At 55.1% G+C, this 19,513-nt stretch overlaps 1 protein-coding gene across 3 annotated transcripts; it reads right to left on the reverse strand.

The window, feature by feature from the left end:
• Positions 1-301: 301 nt before the first annotated feature.
• DRC7 (dynein regulatory complex subunit 7) lies at positions 302-19,246 on the reverse strand. 3 transcript variants are annotated; one of them, XM_029237105.1, is made up of 17 exons: positions 19,015-19,246; positions 18,424-18,598; positions 17,257-17,382; positions 16,372-16,566; positions 14,502-14,657; positions 13,434-13,652; positions 10,823-10,951; positions 8,091-8,163; positions 7,097-7,225; positions 6,779-6,907; positions 5,618-5,838; positions 4,381-4,596; positions 3,546-3,656; positions 3,349-3,459; positions 2,265-2,459; positions 1,532-1,671; positions 1,133-1,440 (listed from the first exon to the last, which is right to left on the reverse strand). In XM_029237105.1, exons 1-17 carry the CDS (start codon positions 19,191-19,193, stop codon positions 1,347-1,349), a joined length of 2,598 nt encoding a protein of 865 aa, XP_029092938.1. In that variant the 5' UTR covers positions 19,194-19,246; the 3' UTR covers positions 1,133-1,346. The 3 variants fall into 3 exon arrangements, with proteins under 3 accessions (XP_029092945.1, XP_029092934.1, XP_029092938.1); XM_029237112.1 differs by lacking the exon at positions 16,372-16,566 and having other exon boundaries at positions 302-1,440; positions 19,015-19,222; XM_029237101.1 differs by having other exon boundaries at positions 302-2,459; positions 19,015-19,245.
• Positions 19,247-19,513: the final 267 nt, after the last annotated feature.

Raw genomic sequence — 19,513 nt, forward strand, 5'->3', positions numbered from 1 at the left:
ACTAATCACGAGGAAGGAGTGTTCAAGCACCGCCCCTCGGCCTCTAATGAACCAATGCGAGCTGCCGTGTCCTTGATCCCGCCTCCGCCTCAAGATTTCCCTGCCCTCCCCTTTCCATCTCTTCCGCGAACCTAGTTTGCATTTTCAAAATTTGAGACGCCCTCCAAGGGCTGCTGCGCCAATCCCTTTAGCAACCGTCCCGGGTTGACCAATCAGCGTCCGCATTATTGGAAAACCAATTCCAGGATAGCCAATGGGAACGGGACCTCGGGAGCAGCGTGACGCCTCGGACCTTCCATCTTGGATTGGAGCGAAGCGGGGACGAGGCCTTAGTCAGCACTTTGCGGTAATTTCTATTTCTTACCTTTGCTCGTGGGCGGCGTTTCCGTGCTCTGAAGACTTTGACGCCCCTCCCTGGCTCGGACGCCGGCTTGAATCCCCCACAGGAGGCGTAGAGGGAAACGGAGTCTGATTCCGGGTCCGAGTCAGTCGTGGAGCCTTGGAGGGAAGCCCCTACGGCCTCGGCCTCAATGAATGGATGAGTCGGCTGAGCCCTTAGGCGGACCACCAACCTGGAACCCGAGAAAGGCCGACTTCGTTTGGGACTCGTGGGTGGAGTGGGCTGAGGGAAGGGTCGTGACCCGCCGTGAATTGGGGCCGCTACCCACGGAAGTCAGAGGAACAGAGGCAGGGGTCACAAAAATGTCTTGGGAGGGAGCCACTGGAACCATGTTTAGAGGGATATCATGCCCATGAGGTCAGAGCTGGGGTTAAGACTTAGACAAACACATACTCTGGACAAGGTGTATTTTCAGAGCTTCCAGTTTCTTGTCTGCAAAATGAGGGTCATCGCATACCCACCACCACCACCACCGCCATGGCTAGGGTGGCCCAGCTCACAGAGTGGGAATGGCAAGCCCAAGGTGTGTGCCCCAGAACTTGGGGTCTTGACGCTAGACTGCAAGGGACTGGATCCCAGCGCTTCTTATCAGCCACTAATTAGCCATCTGTGAAATGCGGATGGCATTGCTGTATTAAATAAGCCTTGTAAAGGTGGTCCCAGGCCATAGATAAAGAAGGGAAGGAGAAAAAGGCTGGTGCTGGGGCCTGTGAACCATGAGGTACAAATGGCAAATTACAAGTGTTTATTTACAGGAAAATCAGGAGAAGCAGGAACAGATGGCTGCAGGGAGGTGGTGCAGCAGCGAGGCCAGGTGCCAAGTGGATGGTCATTAGCTGGGCATAGGGAGCACGTGGGCCAGGCTTTGGGGGAGGTTTCTTTCTCTGGCAGCTTCACTGAGGCCTCAGGAGGGGCAAAGGACCACAGGTGTGGGGACTGAGAAGCATCAAACAAAGACTTTCAGTAACTCCACCAGGCGTGGGTCCTTGTAGAGCTTTTCCTCCAGAGCCAGGTACTTCAGTGGGGCCAGCTCCTTGTGTCTGAAATCGGGAGGAATGAGAGGTGGTAAAGGCTTACAAAGCTAGTGCTCAAGGCTCCTAGTGGGTCCTCTCAGCTCCTCCGTCTCCTCACCGATTGAGCCGCTGCTCCAAGACGCGGATGCGGAACATGGCCTGAGAGCAGTAACTCAGGTACAAGTCTTCATCCTCGGGCGTCAGGGTCACCTGGTTCTCCTGATACCACTGCTGCTGCTTTTGCAGCTCCTGGGTCTCCTGTGAGCACAGGGAAGAGAGAGCAGGAGGGCTGATGACGACTGACTCTTAGCCAGGCTGCAGGCTGAAATCCCTACAAGGGTCGGACCCGCTACCCCTACTGACAGGAGCCAGAGAAGCACAGGCCTGGAGCCACTGGGGTCTTGTTTAGAGGGATATCATGTCCACGAGGTTAGAGCAGGGGTCAAGACTGAGAGTCATGTGACTTTGGTCAAGGTACATTTTCAGAGCTTCCAATTTGTTGTCTGCAAAACCCACCCCCCCACCACAGAGCTCTTTGTGAAGCTTAAGTTAAGAGAATGCGTGGGAACTGTGTGGTGTGTACCTGACCAACAGAAATGGGTCAAGGACTAGGAGCTGTTATAAGGCTCCATCCATCCACCCACTGCTCCCTCCCTCCCTCCATCCACCCTTCCACCCAATGAACAAGTGTGAGGAAGGACAACTCGGTCATTTGGACACCCCAAGCACTGACATCCTCCCCCTGCCCCGATTAGTCCCTCACAAGTCTGAGATGGTGAGCAAACAGCCCTGGGCCCGTTTTCTGGTTGAGGACGCTGAGGTCCCCTCCCCTGCCAGGGCCCTGGCAGCACCTTTTCAAACCAGGCCTGGATGAGGTTGGCCTTGTCGATAAGCCGCTGCTTGAAGTCACTGAGGCACTCATCTTTGAGGCGCACGGCCTGCCAGCGCGTCAGCTTCTCTCCCGGTGGGAGCTGTGCCAGAAACGGGGCCAGGTAGTCCAGCTGGGCCTCCGCCTGCCACAGGTGCTCCTCGTGCATCATGCGCTCCTGTGGAGAGGGGCCCGGAGGGGGGGGGGGGGGTCCTCTTCATCAACATGTGACCGCACAAAACCAGGCCTCAAACGCAGAAGTGCTTGAGGCCTCCGAGGGGCCTGTGCTGTCTCTTGTAGCCGCGATTATTGGTAACAGCCAACTCTCGTGTCTTACGTGAATTCACGTGTCTCTACTTGAGCCCCAGAACACCCAACACTCAGCGGAGGCTTGCTCAGTAAGTGGTAATAAAGAGTGCTTGTTAATGACGTTAAATCAAAAACTGCTGGTGAGTCCCTTGTTCTCTTCCACCCTGGGGCCTTATCTATGTCCTGTGTTGGCAGCCAGGGGCCAGTGAAGTTGGAGATGTGGGGGCCGATGCCCAGCCCTGGGAGTCTGAGAACCAGACATCTGATGCCCTGTCCTGTCTCGCCAACCTCAACCAATTGGTTAGTGAAGGGGATTTAGAAGCTGGCCTCGAAAACCAAGCTGGGTCTTGCAACCTGAGGCGGTAACGTGAACGCCCTATGCGCAGGGGTCGGATAACTCAGGCCTGAGGCCAGAGTCAGCTGTGAGAGCTACTGGGCCAGGTCGCGACCTCCAGGGGAGCCCCAGGTGGAGGTGGGCACACAAATTTCATTCTTTCCTCGTGCAGTAGAGGTCTTGGCTTGGCCACAGCCCCTGGAAGTGGGGGAGACTTGGCTTGCATCCTGAGTGCTCTTTGGGGTGACGCATGGAAATGGTCAGCTCAGCAGCAAGGACGACCACCATGGTGTCGATAACTTCATCCCCTATAAAGGGCTCTCCGAAAGAATCCCTGATCATCCTCAGCACCCTGGAGGCCAGGGAGTGTGGCTGGGGGAGGGGTCAGGGAAAGCCAGGGCCTGGGCCAGGGAGCAAGGCTCACCATGGCCTCCCGATACTCCTTGCTCTTCTCGTTGCGCTTGGTGTCGTAGATGGAGATGGTCAGCGCACGCGCCTCCTCCTCTTCCTCCCGAAGCTTCAGGATCTCCAGCACCTGAATTGGGAAGTGGGGGCGGACGTGGTGAAGACACACCCCCACCCCGCTACCTCCCATCTGCCCACTCTCCCTTGGGACCCGACCTCCAGCTCTGACTCCCAAGCCTGATGCCTGGCCAACTTCTCCTCGTTCTTCACCTTCATCATGGCCTCGTACTGGTAGAGAAGCTTCTTGGTGTGCTCCATGGGCTCCACCTGGAACAACCACCACAGTGACACGGAGAAGCAGCAATGGCTGGGGTTGTAGGCAGATTCTGGAGCCAGACCTCCTGGGTTCACATCTTCCCCTGCCATTTTTCTAGCTGTGCAACCTCAAGGAAGTTGCTTAACCTCTCTGGGCCTGTTTCTTTCTTTTCTTTTCTTTTCTTTTTTTGTACCGTGGCATGAGGGATCTTAGTTCCCCGACCAGGGATCAAATCTGTACCCCCAGCAGTGGAAGTGCAGCATCCTAACCACTGGGACTGCCAGGGAATTGCCCTCCCTGGGCCTGTTTCTTCATCTATAAAAACACAGCTAATAATAAAAGAGGGACTGGAGACTCAGAGGGGCTAAGGAATGTGCCAGGAGAGTGAGAATCTGAACCAGGAAAACCAGCCCCGTGGAGGTGGTGATTATCTACTCCAGCCTTGGTCCCAGGATCTGCTCTCGCCCAGGACTGCGGGGCAGGGACAATGAGTAGTGGAGGCCAGCTGGGTTGTCTTTCTTGGTGGAAAAGAGGAAGATTTTCAGAGGCGCTCAAAGAGGAGTATCCCACATGGGAGCTCTTGATGTTCCCAAGGGGCAGAGATGAATTTCCAGGCTGGGAACCAGGACTTTCTATCCCAGTTCTCCCAAGTTGCTGGGACAGGACAGAGGGCCCCAGGGCTCTCTCCTCACCCCACCCCCACCTGCCCCTGCCCGCCACGGCCCCCAGGCGCACCTCGAAGCTGAGACACATGTCAGGCATCATGATGATCTTGTTGCCCTTGCTGTCCCCCTCCGTGCGCCACAGGAACTCACGCTTGGAGGCCGTGAGGTGGTCCTCGCGGCAGTGGTAGCGCAGCTGGATGCGCTCATCCAGGATCAGAAACACGCGCTCTGCCACGTCTTCATCCGCAGGCTTCGCAGGGTTGCGGAAGAATCGCTCTGTGATTTTCTGGCAGGCCAGAACATGCGTAGGATGGGAGGTGGGAAGGGATTTCTGTGCCTGCCTGACCCGACGACAGGAACAAAGGACACTCAGGGATGCTGGGGTCTGGGGTCATTTGGGGGGTCATGTGGACAGCCCCCCCCAGCTAAACAATGGCTCTCAAGGCCCCAGGGGTTCTCGGTGTCTGGCCACTCCAGCCCTGGATGGTGCTGGATTTCTTCTCTAGCTCCCTCCACAAGATGGGGAGCTCACCGCCTTTCCAGGCAGCCTGCTCTATAGCTAGACATCCCTTTCTGCTAGAAAGAGCTTCTTTGCTATTCAGACGTTAAACATAGGTTGCAAATAATTTGTAATATGGAGAAAAAAATCTCACATTTTAATGTTAAGAGGGTGATACAGGAATTCTACCTACACACACACACACACACACACACACACACACACACACACACAAATCTTAAGTTAAAAAAGATTCTCAAAACCAAACCTATTAATATGTGGTAATATCTGAGTTGGCATTCTGAGATATTTTTACTTGTTACATTTTTACATGTTTTCTAAATGTTTAGTCACGAGTGTGGGTTTTTTTTTTTTTTTTTTTTTTTTTTTTTTTGGGGGGGGGGGGCTCTGCCACGCCCTCTCCCGTTGTGGAGCACAGGCTCCGGACGCACAGGCTCAGCGGCCATGGCTCACGGGCCCAGCCGCTCCGCGGCGTGTGGGATCCTTCCAGACCGGGGCTCGAACCCGTGTCCCCTGCATCGGCAGGCGGACCCTCAACCACTGCGCCACCAGGGAAGCCCACGCGTGTGTATTTTTTATAACAGTAAGGAAATAATACCTCCCTGGCCTAGCGGCCGAGGGCACCGTCTGGCATCAGTCAGACCTGAGACTGTGTGTTTGGTAAAACTGGAAAGGTCGCTCAGTAAAGAAGTTTCCCCGGAGGGAGTCAGGGCTGTTCCCCTCCAGGGGTAATCTTGGCCCACCACAGGGGGCGGGCACCCTGTCCCCAGTCCCAGCGAGTGCTCACCACCACGGGCCGGGGGTTTGACTCTGCACTGTTCAGAGCCAACTTCTTGATCCGGGGCCCGAAATTGACATGGCGGTAGGAGAGGAGGTCGGGCCGCCCTTGGTAGTACTCCGTCATTGTCCTGGGCGTCTCCTCCCGTTTGATCAGGCCGTCCACGCGGACCTTTTCATAAAACTCCATGACGCGGTCCATCTCGGGTTGCATGGACGTGTATGAGTGCACTGCCGGGGGAGGGGCCGCGGAGAGGGCTGGCTGAGCACTAGGAGCTCTGGCCCCTGGCTTGATAACCCGGCCCCTGGCCCCAGGGAGAAGCGTTAGTACGTAACCAGTGCCCTAGTGCTGGGTATTCAGGCTGCTTCCAAATTTTTTGCTATGATCAACACCATGATGAACATCTGCAGTTTGCATTTTTTGTCCTTGCCTGCTATTTGCTGAGCAGTAGAACTGCTGGTCAAAAAGCCTACATATTTTAAAGCTATTATTGATTGTTTTGCCCAACTGCTCTCCAGAAAAGTTGCGCCAGTTTGCTGTCATACCAGCAGTGACAGGGATTCACTTGCTCACACCTGGTAGGACCATTTTTTTTCATCTTTGCCAACATAAGGGTTGTAAGATGGTCCCTTATTGATTTAGTTTCTTTCTTTCTTTCTTTTTTTAAAATTTCAACCACCAAGCAAGGACGGTCATGGTTTTAGATGTATATTGACCCTATGTTTTTCTTTTGTGAATTCTTGGATCAGGTTGTTAATTCCCAAGACGTGTTCTTCCCTCCCTTCCCAGCCTCCTGGGCTCGTGGCCGTGTCTGCACCTCCATACTTCTGCCCTCTGCGTCAGTCTTGTGGGGACACTTGTTGGTTTTCTTGCTCAGCATCCTAACCCCTGTAAATGTGGCCCCCACTGGGTGCCCGCGGCCCTGCTTTGCCTTTCCTGGAAGAAACCTGTCAACGTTTCCTCGGATTTTCTGTGTTTCCCCTTACCTCCCACGTGTCTGCTTTGCCTAGGGAGGAAGAGACCCTTTCTGTTGCTTGCCGCCCACGAACCCTGTCAATACGTGGATACTGGTTCCTCCCACTACATGCCAGCTGCATGGAGGCTGCTCTAAGGAGCACGTGAGGCCCCCAACCTGGGCACCTAGCTGGCCTAGCAGTGGGGTCTACGCACCACGCAGAGCCTGGGGGTGGCCCGGCTTGAAGTAGTCGATGTTCAGGCCCGTGACCTTGTTTATGTGCTTCAGCTCCAGCATATCCTCCCGGTTCTGGAACCACTCCTTTATCTCCAAAATCTTGGTACCTGTAGGCCCCAATGCGTGCTTGAAGCAGCCAGGCTAGCTCCCTCAGCCTCCATCCCACCGCTCCCAGCACACGGAGGCCAGCAGGGCCCACACTCACACCAAGAGAGGGGCAGTGACATGACCGAGGTCACGTGACATGTTGGGGGACCCAGCTCTCCTGCTCCCCGCAGCCAGGGCTGCCCCCTTACACTCCAAGTCCTCGTAGGTGGTGAGGCGGCACACGAGGCCGTTGTTGTTGAGGTACGGGGCCCACTTCTCCAGCCTTGCCCTCTTGTACTGTATCACCTTCTTCCCGTTTGGGCAGCGGGTCTCGAACGCTGCAGACACAGAGTGGGCTGGGGTCCTTCCTCCCCAGATTGGGGGAAGGGAGGGCCAGCTCCCCCAGCCCCCCAGCCACTCGTCAGCCTCTGTGCACTGTGCTGTCTGCAAGGCTCCTCCAGCCCTCAAACCTGCTCCATGGAGCACAGGAAGAGTCACCAGGGGTGGCTCCTGCCCTGGAGGAGATCTCAGCTTGAGCCTGACCACACCACACTCTCACTGCCAGGCCTTGGCTGGAAACACCATCCCCTCCTGCCCTTACTGGGCTGACTTCTTCTGATCCCTTAAAACTTAGTTCCCATGACCTCTCCTCCCAGAAGCCCTTTCTGCCCCCCACCCTAGCCACCAAACCCCTGGGTTCCCATGACACCCTCTTTAGCCCTTCCTACCCTGTTGGGATGGCCTGGGCCCTCCCCATGGGTCTAGGCACTCCCCCACGGGAACCTCAGCAGCCAGCAGAGGTTGGCATGGGGCACAAGCGTGCCTGTCCCCCTGCTTTCCCTGCCTGCCCCTTTTTGGTCCTGAGACCCCCTGTGCCCTCTGGGTACTGTGTACAGTCTCCTCCTGGCAGAGTGGGGTGAGGGATGGGAACAGCTGTGTCCTGGTCCTCGGTCCTCCATCACCAGCCACACTCCATCATCCTGGCTGGGTTAACTGAGCCCTGTCCTGTATGCCACACTGGGGTCAGGCCCCAGGCTGCAGAGCTGAGTGCGTATGTTGAGAAGGAAGAAATGAAGAGGTTGCAGCAGAAAGCAGGCCATGGGGGCGGAAATGAGGGACCAAGGCAGCCTCTGCTGGTATCCCCCTGTCTAGCTGTTGCCACAGATATCCCCAGAAGCCCAGAAACGAGTGAAAGTGCAATACCTTCTGGAGAGATCTCAATCCGCTCCACCCACGAGCACGGCATGTCGAAGCTCTTATCCTCATCCTCCTTGCCCTGTTGGGAGAAGTGGGGGTGGGGTGGTGGTTCTGATCAGGGCTGGGCCGTGGACCCGAAGTTACGGTCAGAGCCTCTGCCTCATCCCCCAGGGCCAAGCTGGGGTGGCTCGTCAGCTCCCCCAGGGGAGCCCAGAGGTCTCGAGCAGTTCTGACCTGGCTTGACCCGAGACAGGGGGGAGAGAGGAGGAGTCAGCTCCTCCCTGTACCCTCCTGGTGCCCGGCGAGGACAGCAACACCCTGCCCTGCATGCCCCACCTTCCCTCTGTCAACAGAGGCACGAGGAAAGCCACAGGCCCTTCATTAAAACTGAGGCTCAGGCTTCCCTGGTGGCGCAGTGGTTGAGAGTCTGCCTGCCAGTGCAGGGGACGCGGGTTCGAGCCCTGGTCTGGGAGGATCACACATGCCGCGGAGCAACTGGGCCCGTGAGCCACAACTACTGAGCCTGCGTGTCTGGAGCCTGTGCTCCGCAACAAGAGAGGCCACGATAGTGAGAGGCCCGTGCACCACGATGAAGAGTGGCCCCCACTTGCAGCAACTAGAGAAAGCCCTCGCACAGAAACGAAGACCCAACACAGCCATAAATAAATAAATAAAATTTAAAAAACAAACAAACAAACTGAGACTCAAAGCAGTTAAGGGACTTGCCCAGGACCCCTAAGCCTCAGTTTTCTAACTGTAAACTGAACCCTTTGGGAGGATTGACTGATAAATGTACATAAGGGTTTGGGACACTGCCTGGCTGCCCTTATTATTTTTTTTCTTTTTGAGCCTAGTTTCCCCATCTGGCAAATAAGGCCTGGTCTAGACAAATGGTCCTCAGATTAGGTAACCACAGAAACTTGGATAAGATTTTCTCAATTTAGAACTTTTCTCCCCACCAAATTGCTCAGACCTCTGATGCCTGCTCAGCTAATCTGTTCACATTTTGAGGCCAGCAGGGGGCGCCGGTGCCCCAGGATTTACTGCACAGGGGAGGAGGCTCTCTGGTCTCCAGACATGAGGACGCTGGCAACACTCAACACCATGTGCAGGTGGGTCTACACAGCTATGCCAAGCACATCACACCAGTGGTCTCACTTTGTCCTCAAGCAGTCCCAGGAGGTAGAACAGAACCACCTTTGAGAACCCAGACTTGGGAGCCAGACTGTCAAATCCCAGGTTCAAATCCCAGTTCTGTCACTTACTGCCTGTGTAACTTTGGGTACGTTACTTCACCCCTCTGTGTGTAAGTAGTCCTATCAGTAAAATGGGACATGATAATACTAGTACCCACCTCGCCAGGTAGTTGTGAAGACTTAGACAAGTTAATTTAAGTTAAGCACCTACTGGCACTGAGAAAGGGGCATATGCGTGTTACCTATGGGCTGAATTGTGTACCCTCAAAATTCACATGTCCTAACACCCAGCACCCCAGAATGTGACTATATTTGGAGATAGGATCTTTTTTTTCTATTTTTTTTAAATAAACATTTATTTTTGGCAGCATTGCTGCGTGCGGGCTGTTGCGGCGAGCAGGGGCTACTCTTCGCTGTGGTGCACAGGCTTCTCATTGCAGTGGCCTCTCTTGTTGTGGAGCACAGGCTCTAGGTGCGCGGGCTTCAGCAGTTGTGGCACACAGGCTTAGTTGCTCCGTGGCATGTGGGATCTTCCCGGACCAGGTCTCAAACCCGTGTCCCCTGCATTGGCAGGTGGATTCTTAACCACTGCACCACCAGGGAAGTCCCTGGAGATAGGATCTTTAAAGAGGTAATTAAGTTAAACTAAGGTCATTAGGTTGGGCCCTAATCCAATACGACTGGTGTCCTTATAAGAAGAGGAGATTAAAACACAGACACGCACAGAGGGAAGAGGCTGAGGACACAGGGAGAAGGCACCATCTACAAGCCAAGGAGAAACCAACCCTGCCAACACCTTGACTTCCAGTCTCCAGGGCTGTGAGAAAATAAATTCCTATTGCTTAAGCCACCCAGTCTGTGGTACTTTGGGCAATTCTAGCAAATGAATATGTCACTTATTACTACCATGAATGTAACCAACCCCACTCCCCCATTTCACATGCAGACGCTGAAACTGAAGCTTCCAACATTTAGGAAGTTTGCCCAAGATGTCAGAGCCAATAGTGAAGGCCTCTGGACTCCTGACTTCCACGCACAGGGCCTCATGCAGACCTGCCTGACGGCCCCTGACTAGGAGATCAGAGATGACAAGGCCAATGACCTTCAGAAGGGCTGACTGGATGGACAAGAAAGGCCTGGAAGTGTGTGTGGAGGATCATGGTGACCATGCAGGAAAGGCCTGGATGTGAGGAATGGCTGGCCCTGGGGCTCCCCTGGCTTGTGGAGAGGGTCTTATCGCCCTCCTCCAAGGGGCATGTTCGCTAGGGGCAGGGCAACCCCTGAATGCAAGTCCCAGCCCTCCCCTGCACCACTGGGGGGTCCTGGGCAGGTCACTGGACCTATCTGGGCCTCAGTCTGCCCAACTGTAAAATGAGGGCATGGCCCAGGCCCTTCTGCTTTGAGGAATCTATAATTGGTCTACGTGGACTGCCCCCCACGCCATACCCATACACGTGGCGGGGACATGTGTCAGGCTGGCCCGAAGCAAGACAGGTTGTCAAGTCCCCTCCACTCCCCGGCCTCCACCCCTCAGAGGCTCACCAGATTTTCTGCATCGTCGTCATCGTTCGTCCCATCGTCCTCCTCCTCAGTCAGGGACAGGAGAGGCTTGTCGGTCTCCAAGAGCAGGTACTCCCACCTCACAGGGTCTCCCAGGTCAAAGACCAGGTCCTGGTGGAGGAGGGGATCGCTGAGAGCCCTCCACAGTCACCACGCCCCCTCCTGCTCCATGGGGGGCAGGGAACAGCCACGCCCAGGGGGAGAAGGCACCAGGCTGGGTCTCAGGGGGGCAGAATGTGGCTCCAGGCCGCCTCTGAGCGTCCACACCTGCCCTCCTCATCCCCACAGGGAGACCGAGGCCCCAGGGGGGCTGGGACTCCCTTCCTGTGTTGGTCTCTGTGAGAGACTTGGAAACTCTCTGGCCTGGGATGGCCTGGATGTGGAGGTCAGTCTACATTGTTGGGGGAGAGCGGCACCCGGGCAGTGTTTAGAGCAAACGCAAGCCAGAGAGATTGTACAGGCAGGGAAATGGCAGGTTCATCGTTCTCACCCGCTGCCAGCAGGAAGGGAACTAGACATGCACGCAGAAGAGGGAAGTGCGAATTTCTCTTCCCTGGTGTGGGTCCTTCACCTATTTTCAGTCCAGCCCACCTGAGCCTGGGCTCACCTGCCAAATAACTCCCAGCAGGTGGGAAGCACCATATCCCCGTCTACCTCCCCGGGGTGGTGTGCCCCCGCTCCCAACTCCAAGATGGAAGCTGCCCACAATGGTTTCAACATGAAGCTCCCCTGACGCCAGCCCTAATGCTATAGTCCTCACTGTCCTGAGTCCTGGAGGGCTCAGCTGGGAGGTGGGAGGGGTACACGATGGGGGAGGGTAGTGAGGGAAAGAACTGCTTGTAGATTTAACAGCCGATAGTCCAGGCTTCGTGGAGAGGAATCAAATTACACAGACGTTTGAAATTCTTAAAATCATGTCCTCCATTCTGTCACTTTTTTTTTTTGGCTGCACCGTGGGGCTTGTGGGATCTTAGTTCCCCGACCAGGGATTGAACCCGGGCCCTCAGTAATGAAAGCTCGGAGTCCCAACCACTGGACAGCCAGGGAATTCCCCATTCTGTCACTTTTGTAAGTAGTAAGCGGTAGTTAGATGTTTTGCTGCTTTATCTTAAAGTTCTATCTCTATAGGAAAAGCATAAACGAAGGGACAACTACGACATCCCAGTCTCTGAGTGGTGCCTCACTCCAAGGCCATTTCAGGGTTCTTTGAAGGGGACTTCCCTGGCGGTCCAGTGATTAAGACTCTGCGCTTCCAACGACGGGGGCGCGGTTTCAATCCGTGGTCGGGGAACTAAGATCCCACATGCCACGTGGCATGGCCAAAAAATAAATTAGGGAAAAAAAAATCAAGGTTCTTTGAAGGAACAAAGCAACTGCTCCTGTGCTCATGGGGCAGTAAAAGTGACAGCCAGTGTCACGGTCTCTTTCTTCGTGCCCTCACTTGGTGATGCAGTACTGCCCCTCTGGCCTCACTTTCCCACCAGGCCACCCTTCCATCTTCATCTCATAACTTCTATTATCCCTGATATAAATTTCCTCCACCTGGCTCTGGTACAGGGTGTGCTGGGGGGAGGCTGAAGGAACTTCCACCCAGAAGAGGCCAAAGGAGGACTGCAGCGGCCTGCGAAGGGCTGTTATCCCTCAGAGGGCTCTGACCACCGTGGCGGCTATGAGCTTGGGCTCTGGGGGAGGTGGTCTGGGCTCTGCCCCATCTGTGTGGTGAGGAAGACGTTCTTTCTCTAAAATGACAGTAACGCTAGCTAACCTTTACTGAACAGCATGGGATTATTCTAAGCACCTACCGAATGTTATTTTCCACAACCCTGTGAGGTCGTTGAGGACCGAGCCACCCTGGACTCAGGGGCTCAGGGAGGCTGGGGGCTGGCTGTGTCTCCTTTGCTGAAGGCAGGTGCATCTGAACGTGTATCAAATCTGCCCGCCTCCCACACGGGGGCGACAGCAGTCCCTTGGAGATGTTCACTTCGGTATAGAGGGCGAGGGGCCCAGGACCTACCTTTGGGAAACTGTCCTGGTTGTAAATGGAGGGCCTTGGAAATAACAAAAGAGCACAGGACTTGGTGCCTGGAGCCTGTCTCTCTTTTTATTTGCATACAGCTCAATGAATTTCCATAAATTGGGTGCACCCAGGTTCCCTGCCCCCGGATCAAGAAACAGAACATTGTCCAGAACCCCAGAAAGTCCCCTGGTATCCAGTTACAACCTCCCTCCAACTGTGTGCACGTATTTTCAACTTCTGTAAATGGCACTGAGTTTTTTGTACGTATGTATGTATGGAAATTCATTGAGCTGGACGTGTAGGATGAGTGCACTTTCCTGCACGTGTATCGCACTTCAATACAACATTTAAAAAAAATCAGATGAACTAACAATCCACGTTTTATAAGAATATACAAACCAAAAGAGCGACAATAATCATATTGAAACGATTACGTATGGGCAAAGGAGTGGGCCCTGGGCACTCAGCTACAGGGAAAGTCCAAAGCCCTCCTGGCCTGGTGGCCAGATCTCCCCACAGGTCACACCTGCCTTCACCCACTGTGCCAGCCATACCCGCCCAGGCCCCGCCCAGCACCTTGCAGCAGTTCCAACAGTCCTGCATGTTGACCCAGTAGTTCTTGTGGTTCCAGAGGCTCTCTATTCCCAGGAAGTGGTCGTCTTGGGTGCTGTAGCTGCGTGCAGTGAACGGGTCAATGAAAAAGCTCTCGGGCACCTCGCGCTTCCCCGACAACACCAGGACCCAGGAGTGTACCCGCAGGCCGTGCAGGGGGTCGGTCTTTGCACTCTCCTGCTCCTGCATGGAAAAGGTGGGTGACCATGAACCAGATGGATGGGAAGGGGGCCATCAGGGGCCCAAACATCTCCCTGGGGCTGGGGAACTGGCGAGAAAACTGAATGCTGATCCACACCGCATTGTTGGCTGGCTTTGTGGCCTTAAGGACATCACCCCACCTCTGAACCCATCTTCTTATCAATAAAATGGGAGGATCTGACTCGACCTGTGGTTTACAAACTTGACCTTTTAGAGCTCTAGGGTATCTGGGATTTACTGTCTTTCCATGTTGTGATTCTGGGTGAGATTTCATCCAAAGAAAGATAGAGGGACACCATGTGGCTTCATTGTCTGCATCCCTCTGGGCAAAGGGTCACTGTGCCATGTTCATTATTGCATCCCCAGGGCCCGGACCAGAGTAGACCCTCAATAAATACTATATGGAAGGAAAGGAAAGAAGGGAGGGAGGAAAAATAGGTGAGAGGGATGATGAGAGTGTGGGTGGATAGAAGGAGAGATTGGAGGATGGATGGATGGAAGGAAGGATGGGAGAATGGATGTAGAGTGTATGTAGGTAAATCTTCAGTGAGAGTCTGAACAAGGACACCAGAACTGCACAGCATAAAATGAGTTGCTTCAGGCGGCAGAGCTGTCTGATGTTAGAACTCTGTCACCAGAAGCTGGCTGACTACACTGGGGATTCCCACAAGGCCGGGCAGAGATGGGGGGTGGTGGAAGGTTGGAGGAGGGGATTTGGACCTGGGGGCCCATAAACACATCCCTTCGTGATCCGTGTCTGTTTCCCCATTCCCAGCAACCCTCCTTCTGGAGCTGAGTTCAAGGGTTGAGGGTTGAGGATGGCGGACCCACCGCGAGGCGCTCCCCCGGCTTCAGCCGCTTCTCCTCCTCGGCCTTGACTCCCTCCTGCCTTTTAACCTCCTGCTCCCGCTCAAACCTGCTTGTCAGGTCCCTGGGCGGTTTGACAGCGTACTTCTTAGGTGGTGCCTTTTCCTCCTCCTTGACCATCTGTCACCCAACAAGAGAAAAAGGGTCAGCAGCCCTTAGCGGCCTGCCTGCACAGCTGCTCCCGGAGCCTGCTGGCTTTCTGACCCTGATCGTAGAAAGAGCCTCAGCTCCAGACCTGTGACCACGGGCCAGTCCTCCCACTTCCCTACCCACAGGCTCTTCTGTAAAAGTCACTGAGAATAATGAGAACATTTTCCCCAGGGTTATTCTGACAAGTAAAGACAGGAAAATGTCCGTCTGAGCTGCCCATCCGGGCAGGAGCTCAGGAAATGGGATTTCCGCTCTTCATTCCCCGCGGCCTAGACTAGCTACGATCTGGATCTGATCTAGAAAGTGGGGCAAATTGCCCGGAGTCAGATTTTCCAGATTTTGTCACTGCAGGATTTCATATGTTGACTTGAAGTGAGAGTTTCCTGGGCTAGGAAAGAGAACAAAGCCTTCGTGCGTGTGCGTTTGTGTGTGTGTGTGTGCGCACGAGCGCACACATGTATACAAATGTGTGCTAGGTGGCAAGAAAAATGTCCAGGAAAGGACACCACAGAGGCTGCATAAGGGGGCCTATTATGAGGAAGAAATAGTGAATCTCCGTGGTTTAGAGTCAGACAGGCTGGGCCTTAGCTCCCAGGTCCCCATTTACCAGCTATGTGACTTTGGTCACAAAAATTGTTTCATCTCGACACACTCATATGTAAAAGAGAAGTGATAACTCCTACCACGCAGCGCTATTGAGAGGAGCAACCAAGTCAATGGGCATGTGAGTTGTTTATAGACTGGAACGCTCTCAGCATCCATTAGCTATTGATATCATTTTCATAATTAAAATTTGGTCTAAGAGGCCCGTATGTGAGTTCTCAGGCCTTTGGAGCCAAAAGCAGTGAAGGAGCTTTTTTGTTCCATCTTTCTTGGGGAGGTGGCCCTGAGAGAGCAGGCAGGGCTCTCACCTGGTACCTCCCCCTCCTTCTCCACCAGACTGCAGCCCCGGGGGCCCCAGGTGCTCACACAGGTGTAACACAGGTGCGTGTGCATCATGCCGGATGCCCCAGGCCCCTGGATCCTCTGCCCTGAGCTGCAGACACCCACTGGGTCTTGACCCTGACCACAGAGTCCTGGAATCAATCCAGTTCATGAAAAGCATTTTCTGCCAGTAGTATGGCTATTTTCCAAATGCAAAGAGATGCTTTTATGATTCCCACAGTTAAATTCACTTAAGAGTGTTGTGTTCACAGCAGCCTCGGGTCATTATGGTGCTCTCGGTCAACTGATGTAAAACACGGCCGCCAGCTGCTGGAGGGCTGGTGAATTTTGTACTGTTAAGAGGTCCTTTTTAATGGGAGGGGGAAATAAAAAGAAGTAAACGTCTGTCTGTTTGTCTGCATTTTCCTTATATGAAAATGGCTGGATGGATTTTTATCAAATGCATAGGATAAATTTGGAAGAATCTGGCTTAAGGTATCATCCATACGGCATTCACAAATGCGGGGAACACAGTGGCCGAAACTGAGTTACAACAAGGGGAGAGGAGCAGCCAGTTTGGAGAAATGGGCTGTGTGTATTAAGATGCCAAAGATGGAGAAACCATCAGTGGTTTGAAATATCAACTCCTGAAGGGCTGCCTGGTGATGGAGCCGGGGCAGGGGCGGAAGCGGCAGGGACAGGCGGCTTTAAGGGTGGCGTGTCTTGCGCGATGCTGAGGGCAGCATAAGCCCGGCCGTACCTCCTTGGGCTTCACGGTGAGTGGGCACACCTCCCGAGTCAGGTCCATGTGGCACAGGTCCTGCGAGCCATAGCCGTAGACGCAGTAGGCATCGTAGCCGGCGCCGAGGAGCACGGAGCAGAGCAGCGTGCTGAAGTCAAAGCAGTTGCCCTCCTGGTGCTTGAGCACCATGGTCGAGGAGTACAGGTAGGAGGGCTGGGCACAGCCAGCTGGTCAGCATCGCCACCCGGTTGCCCCCACCCGCCCTCCCTGCTCAGCAAGGGCTGGGCGCCGGAGCCAGGGGGCCGGCTGGGCCCCAGCAGGGCTCCTCCCCTTTGTCGGGTTAGGGAGCCTGCTAAGAATGGGGTGAAAACCACAGATCCCGTGTCCATAAAGTGCAATCCAGGTTTGCCTAGAATTGCAAGGGGCCATGGACTTCCTGATGTGAAAGACCGTCTGGGATGTAGAAGCTTCTGGTCCGTTGCTCTCTGATTGGTCATTTTATGGTAATCCAGAGTTGCCCTCACCTTTTACCTCCATCCTTCTCTTTCTCTGTTTCTCAGTTCTCCACTGTGTGCACATCCTCATCTCCCTCCCTCCATCCTTAATGAGACTGAGCTGGTCAGAAGCCCAGAGATGTGACCTTGGGCCATGGGCAGCAGGCCTTCCCCTCCCTCTCCTTCCCCACCTCCCGAAGTCCTGAAAGGAAGACTCTGAAGGCAGAAAGAGGCAAAGCAGCCCAAGAGGTGGGAGCCCGGGGACCAGGCTGGCTGTGTGACCTCAGGCAAGCGGCTCTCTCTGCCCAGACAGACTCATGGGCTGTGTCCTGAGGCTGGCCAAGCCTCCTTCTCCCGACCCGCCTGGCTTCCCATCTCAGGCCTCATGGCAGCCCCAGGTGGTGCTTACCGGCTTGAGGGGGTCGGGCAAGGGCACCGCGGACAGGAAGTCTGAGACAAACTGGGCGCAGGTGTCCCAGTTGTAGAGCTCAGGGTAGGGCATCAGTGTGGGCCGGATGGTCGTGCTCACGAACTTCTGCAAAGGGAGAGACCACAGGTCCTGGGGGGAGCGCTCCACCCGGGAGGAGACCATGGTGCTCCCAGGAGGCTGGGGGCCTCGGGGTGGGGAGGCGGCGGCTCTCTGGCCTCAGGCTCCTCCTCGGTGCCTTGGGAGTTGGAGGAAGGGATCCCTCAAGGTCCTTCTCCCCAGATCTAGAATAACCCCGTACTGTCCGGGGTGCAGTGATGTGATCACCACCGCCCCACTCGGTGCCGCCAGACCTGCACCACCTCCCCGATCCCCCAACCGCCCTGTGAGGCAGGTCCCGCTGACAGATGAGGAAGACGAGGCTCTGCGAGGTGAGCTGACTTGCTCAGGTTCACAGTCAGTAGCAGAGCTGGGTCTGTCTTGACCACCCTGGGGCTGGGGGCCAGGCCTCTGGGGTCGCCCTGTGAATTTGAGGAAGGCCCCACCTAAGGGGCAGCCCCGGTGCAGACCCCACTGACGGCAGCAGGGCAGATGCAGGCCTGGGGTTACCAGATCCAGAGAAGAGGGGACTAGGGATCTGGACGGGAATGGCTGAGTTTCAAATGCTGGCAGCTAATACCAGGGTGAAAAATCACCAGGTGGGCCAGATAATACAGTCTGTGAGTTCCTGTCAGCCTATGGGCTGCTGCTTTGCAACCCTTGGATACATCCCCTGCCGTGCCATCTACAGGTGGGGAAACTGAGGCCCAGAGAGACTCAGGGATGTGCCCTGGGTCACAGGGCGGGAAGGAAGGAGGCCAGCGCTTGGGTCCTGGCCCATTTTGTCTTATTTCTCAGCTTTTCCCTGCACAGGGCTGGCCTCGGGGGCCGGAGACCGCACTGCGTGTCTGGCTGCCCCTTAGGCGGGGTGTGCAGGCTCCAAGCCACCACAGGCCCCCAGGGGTGACTCACAGCGGGCCTGCTGGGGCCTGTGGACATTTGAGTTTATATGCTGCCCCTGAAATATAAGCTTTGACCCACGAGAGGTCTGTGCCTGGCCCACCTCCCTCCACCCTCTGCTCTCCAGCCCCTGGCCCTGCCCAGTCTTACAGGCACGTTGCACTCGTTCACTGGGTACAAGAAGAGGGGCACGCGGTCCGGGCACAAGTGGCTGTACTGGCGGGAGAAGTTGTCTGCCACCTGCAGCAGGTGTTCCTCCTTGGGCGTGTTGCTTTGGTAGGAAAGGGGCAGCTTGGAAGTGTCAATAGCATCCTTGGTAAAAGTCCTGTGTCCGTAAGAGGGGTGCCATCAGTGTGCGTGAGGCTGGGCCTGGCACACAGGGAGCCCTCCATCTACCTTAGCTGCCTTTGCTCTATCCGGTCCTCATTAAATCCTCACCACTACCTAGAAGGGAAGTATCATTCTTATCAGCTGCCCTTTTAAACAGATGAGGGAAATGAGGCACAGAGAGTTTGAGTGACTTGCCCAGGATCACACAGCTAGGGAGGGGCAGAGTGGGGACTTGGACCAGGCAGCCTGAAAGCACAGCCCTCACTCCTAACCACCTCCTTCTATGTCCTGGTCCTGCCTCCCAGCCCAGGCACCACCATTCTGCCCGGCTCTCCTGCTGCCTGGCCCTGGTCTGACTTTCACTGGGGCTGCTGGGCCAAAGCCCCCACCTTCCCCACCCCGGGCACTCACGAGGGCTTCTCTGGGATGGAGACCTCAATCTCCGACAGCTTCCTCTCCAGGTCTCTGAGCATCTCCTGCGTCCTGGTGGTGTCCTCCTTCCGCACCTCCATCGGCCTCATCATTTTCTCGGCCCTCTCGGCCCGCTCGGCCTCCTCTTCCTCCTCCACTTTCTCCTTCAGGACCTCCATCTGCTGTGTCTCCGACTGTCTAGAGATGAGGTCTCTGTAGGAGGAATAAATGCACTCTGAGTGGCCGACTTCAGACCAGGAAGGAGCCACCAACATCACCTGTGTCCCTGGGCGGAAGTTTTAGGTGGTTTAGATCACGAAGGGAGGAGGCGAGTCCCTCCTAAACTTCCTTTCCATCAAGGAGAAAGTCTCCACGTGGTGCTAGCACACCTGTAACACATTTCTGACATTTGCAAATTGCCCTTTAAATCCGACAACGCAGGTCACAGACTGAGAGCTATTGTCAGCGCAGGAGCAGGTAGCTCAGACTTACTAACCTT

The sequence above is a fragment of the Monodon monoceros genome, unplaced genomic scaffold (assembly GCF_005190385.1).
Source record: "Monodon monoceros isolate NGI ecotype Baffin Bay Population unplaced genomic scaffold, NGI_Narwhal_1 Super_Scaffold_10, whole genome shotgun sequence".
NCBI classification, from domain to species: Eukaryota; Metazoa; Chordata; class Mammalia; order Artiodactyla; family Monodontidae; genus Monodon; species Monodon monoceros.

Excerpts from the sequence above, each read along its gene's own strand:
- DRC7 (XM_029237101.1), bottom strand. The coding sequence starts at position 19,193 with ATGGAGGTCCTGAAGGAGAAAGTGGAGGAGGAAGAGGAGGCCGAGCGG. Across the intron at positions 10,952-13,433 it reads ACTGTTGGAACTGCTGCAAG|GACCTGGTCTTTGACCTGGG; the intron begins GTGCTGGGCGGG and ends CTCCTCCACCAG. Across the intron at positions 8,164-10,822 it reads ACGACGATGCAGAAAATCTG|GGCAAGGAGGATGAGGATAA; the intron begins GTGAGCCTCTGA and ends TTCTCCCAACAG.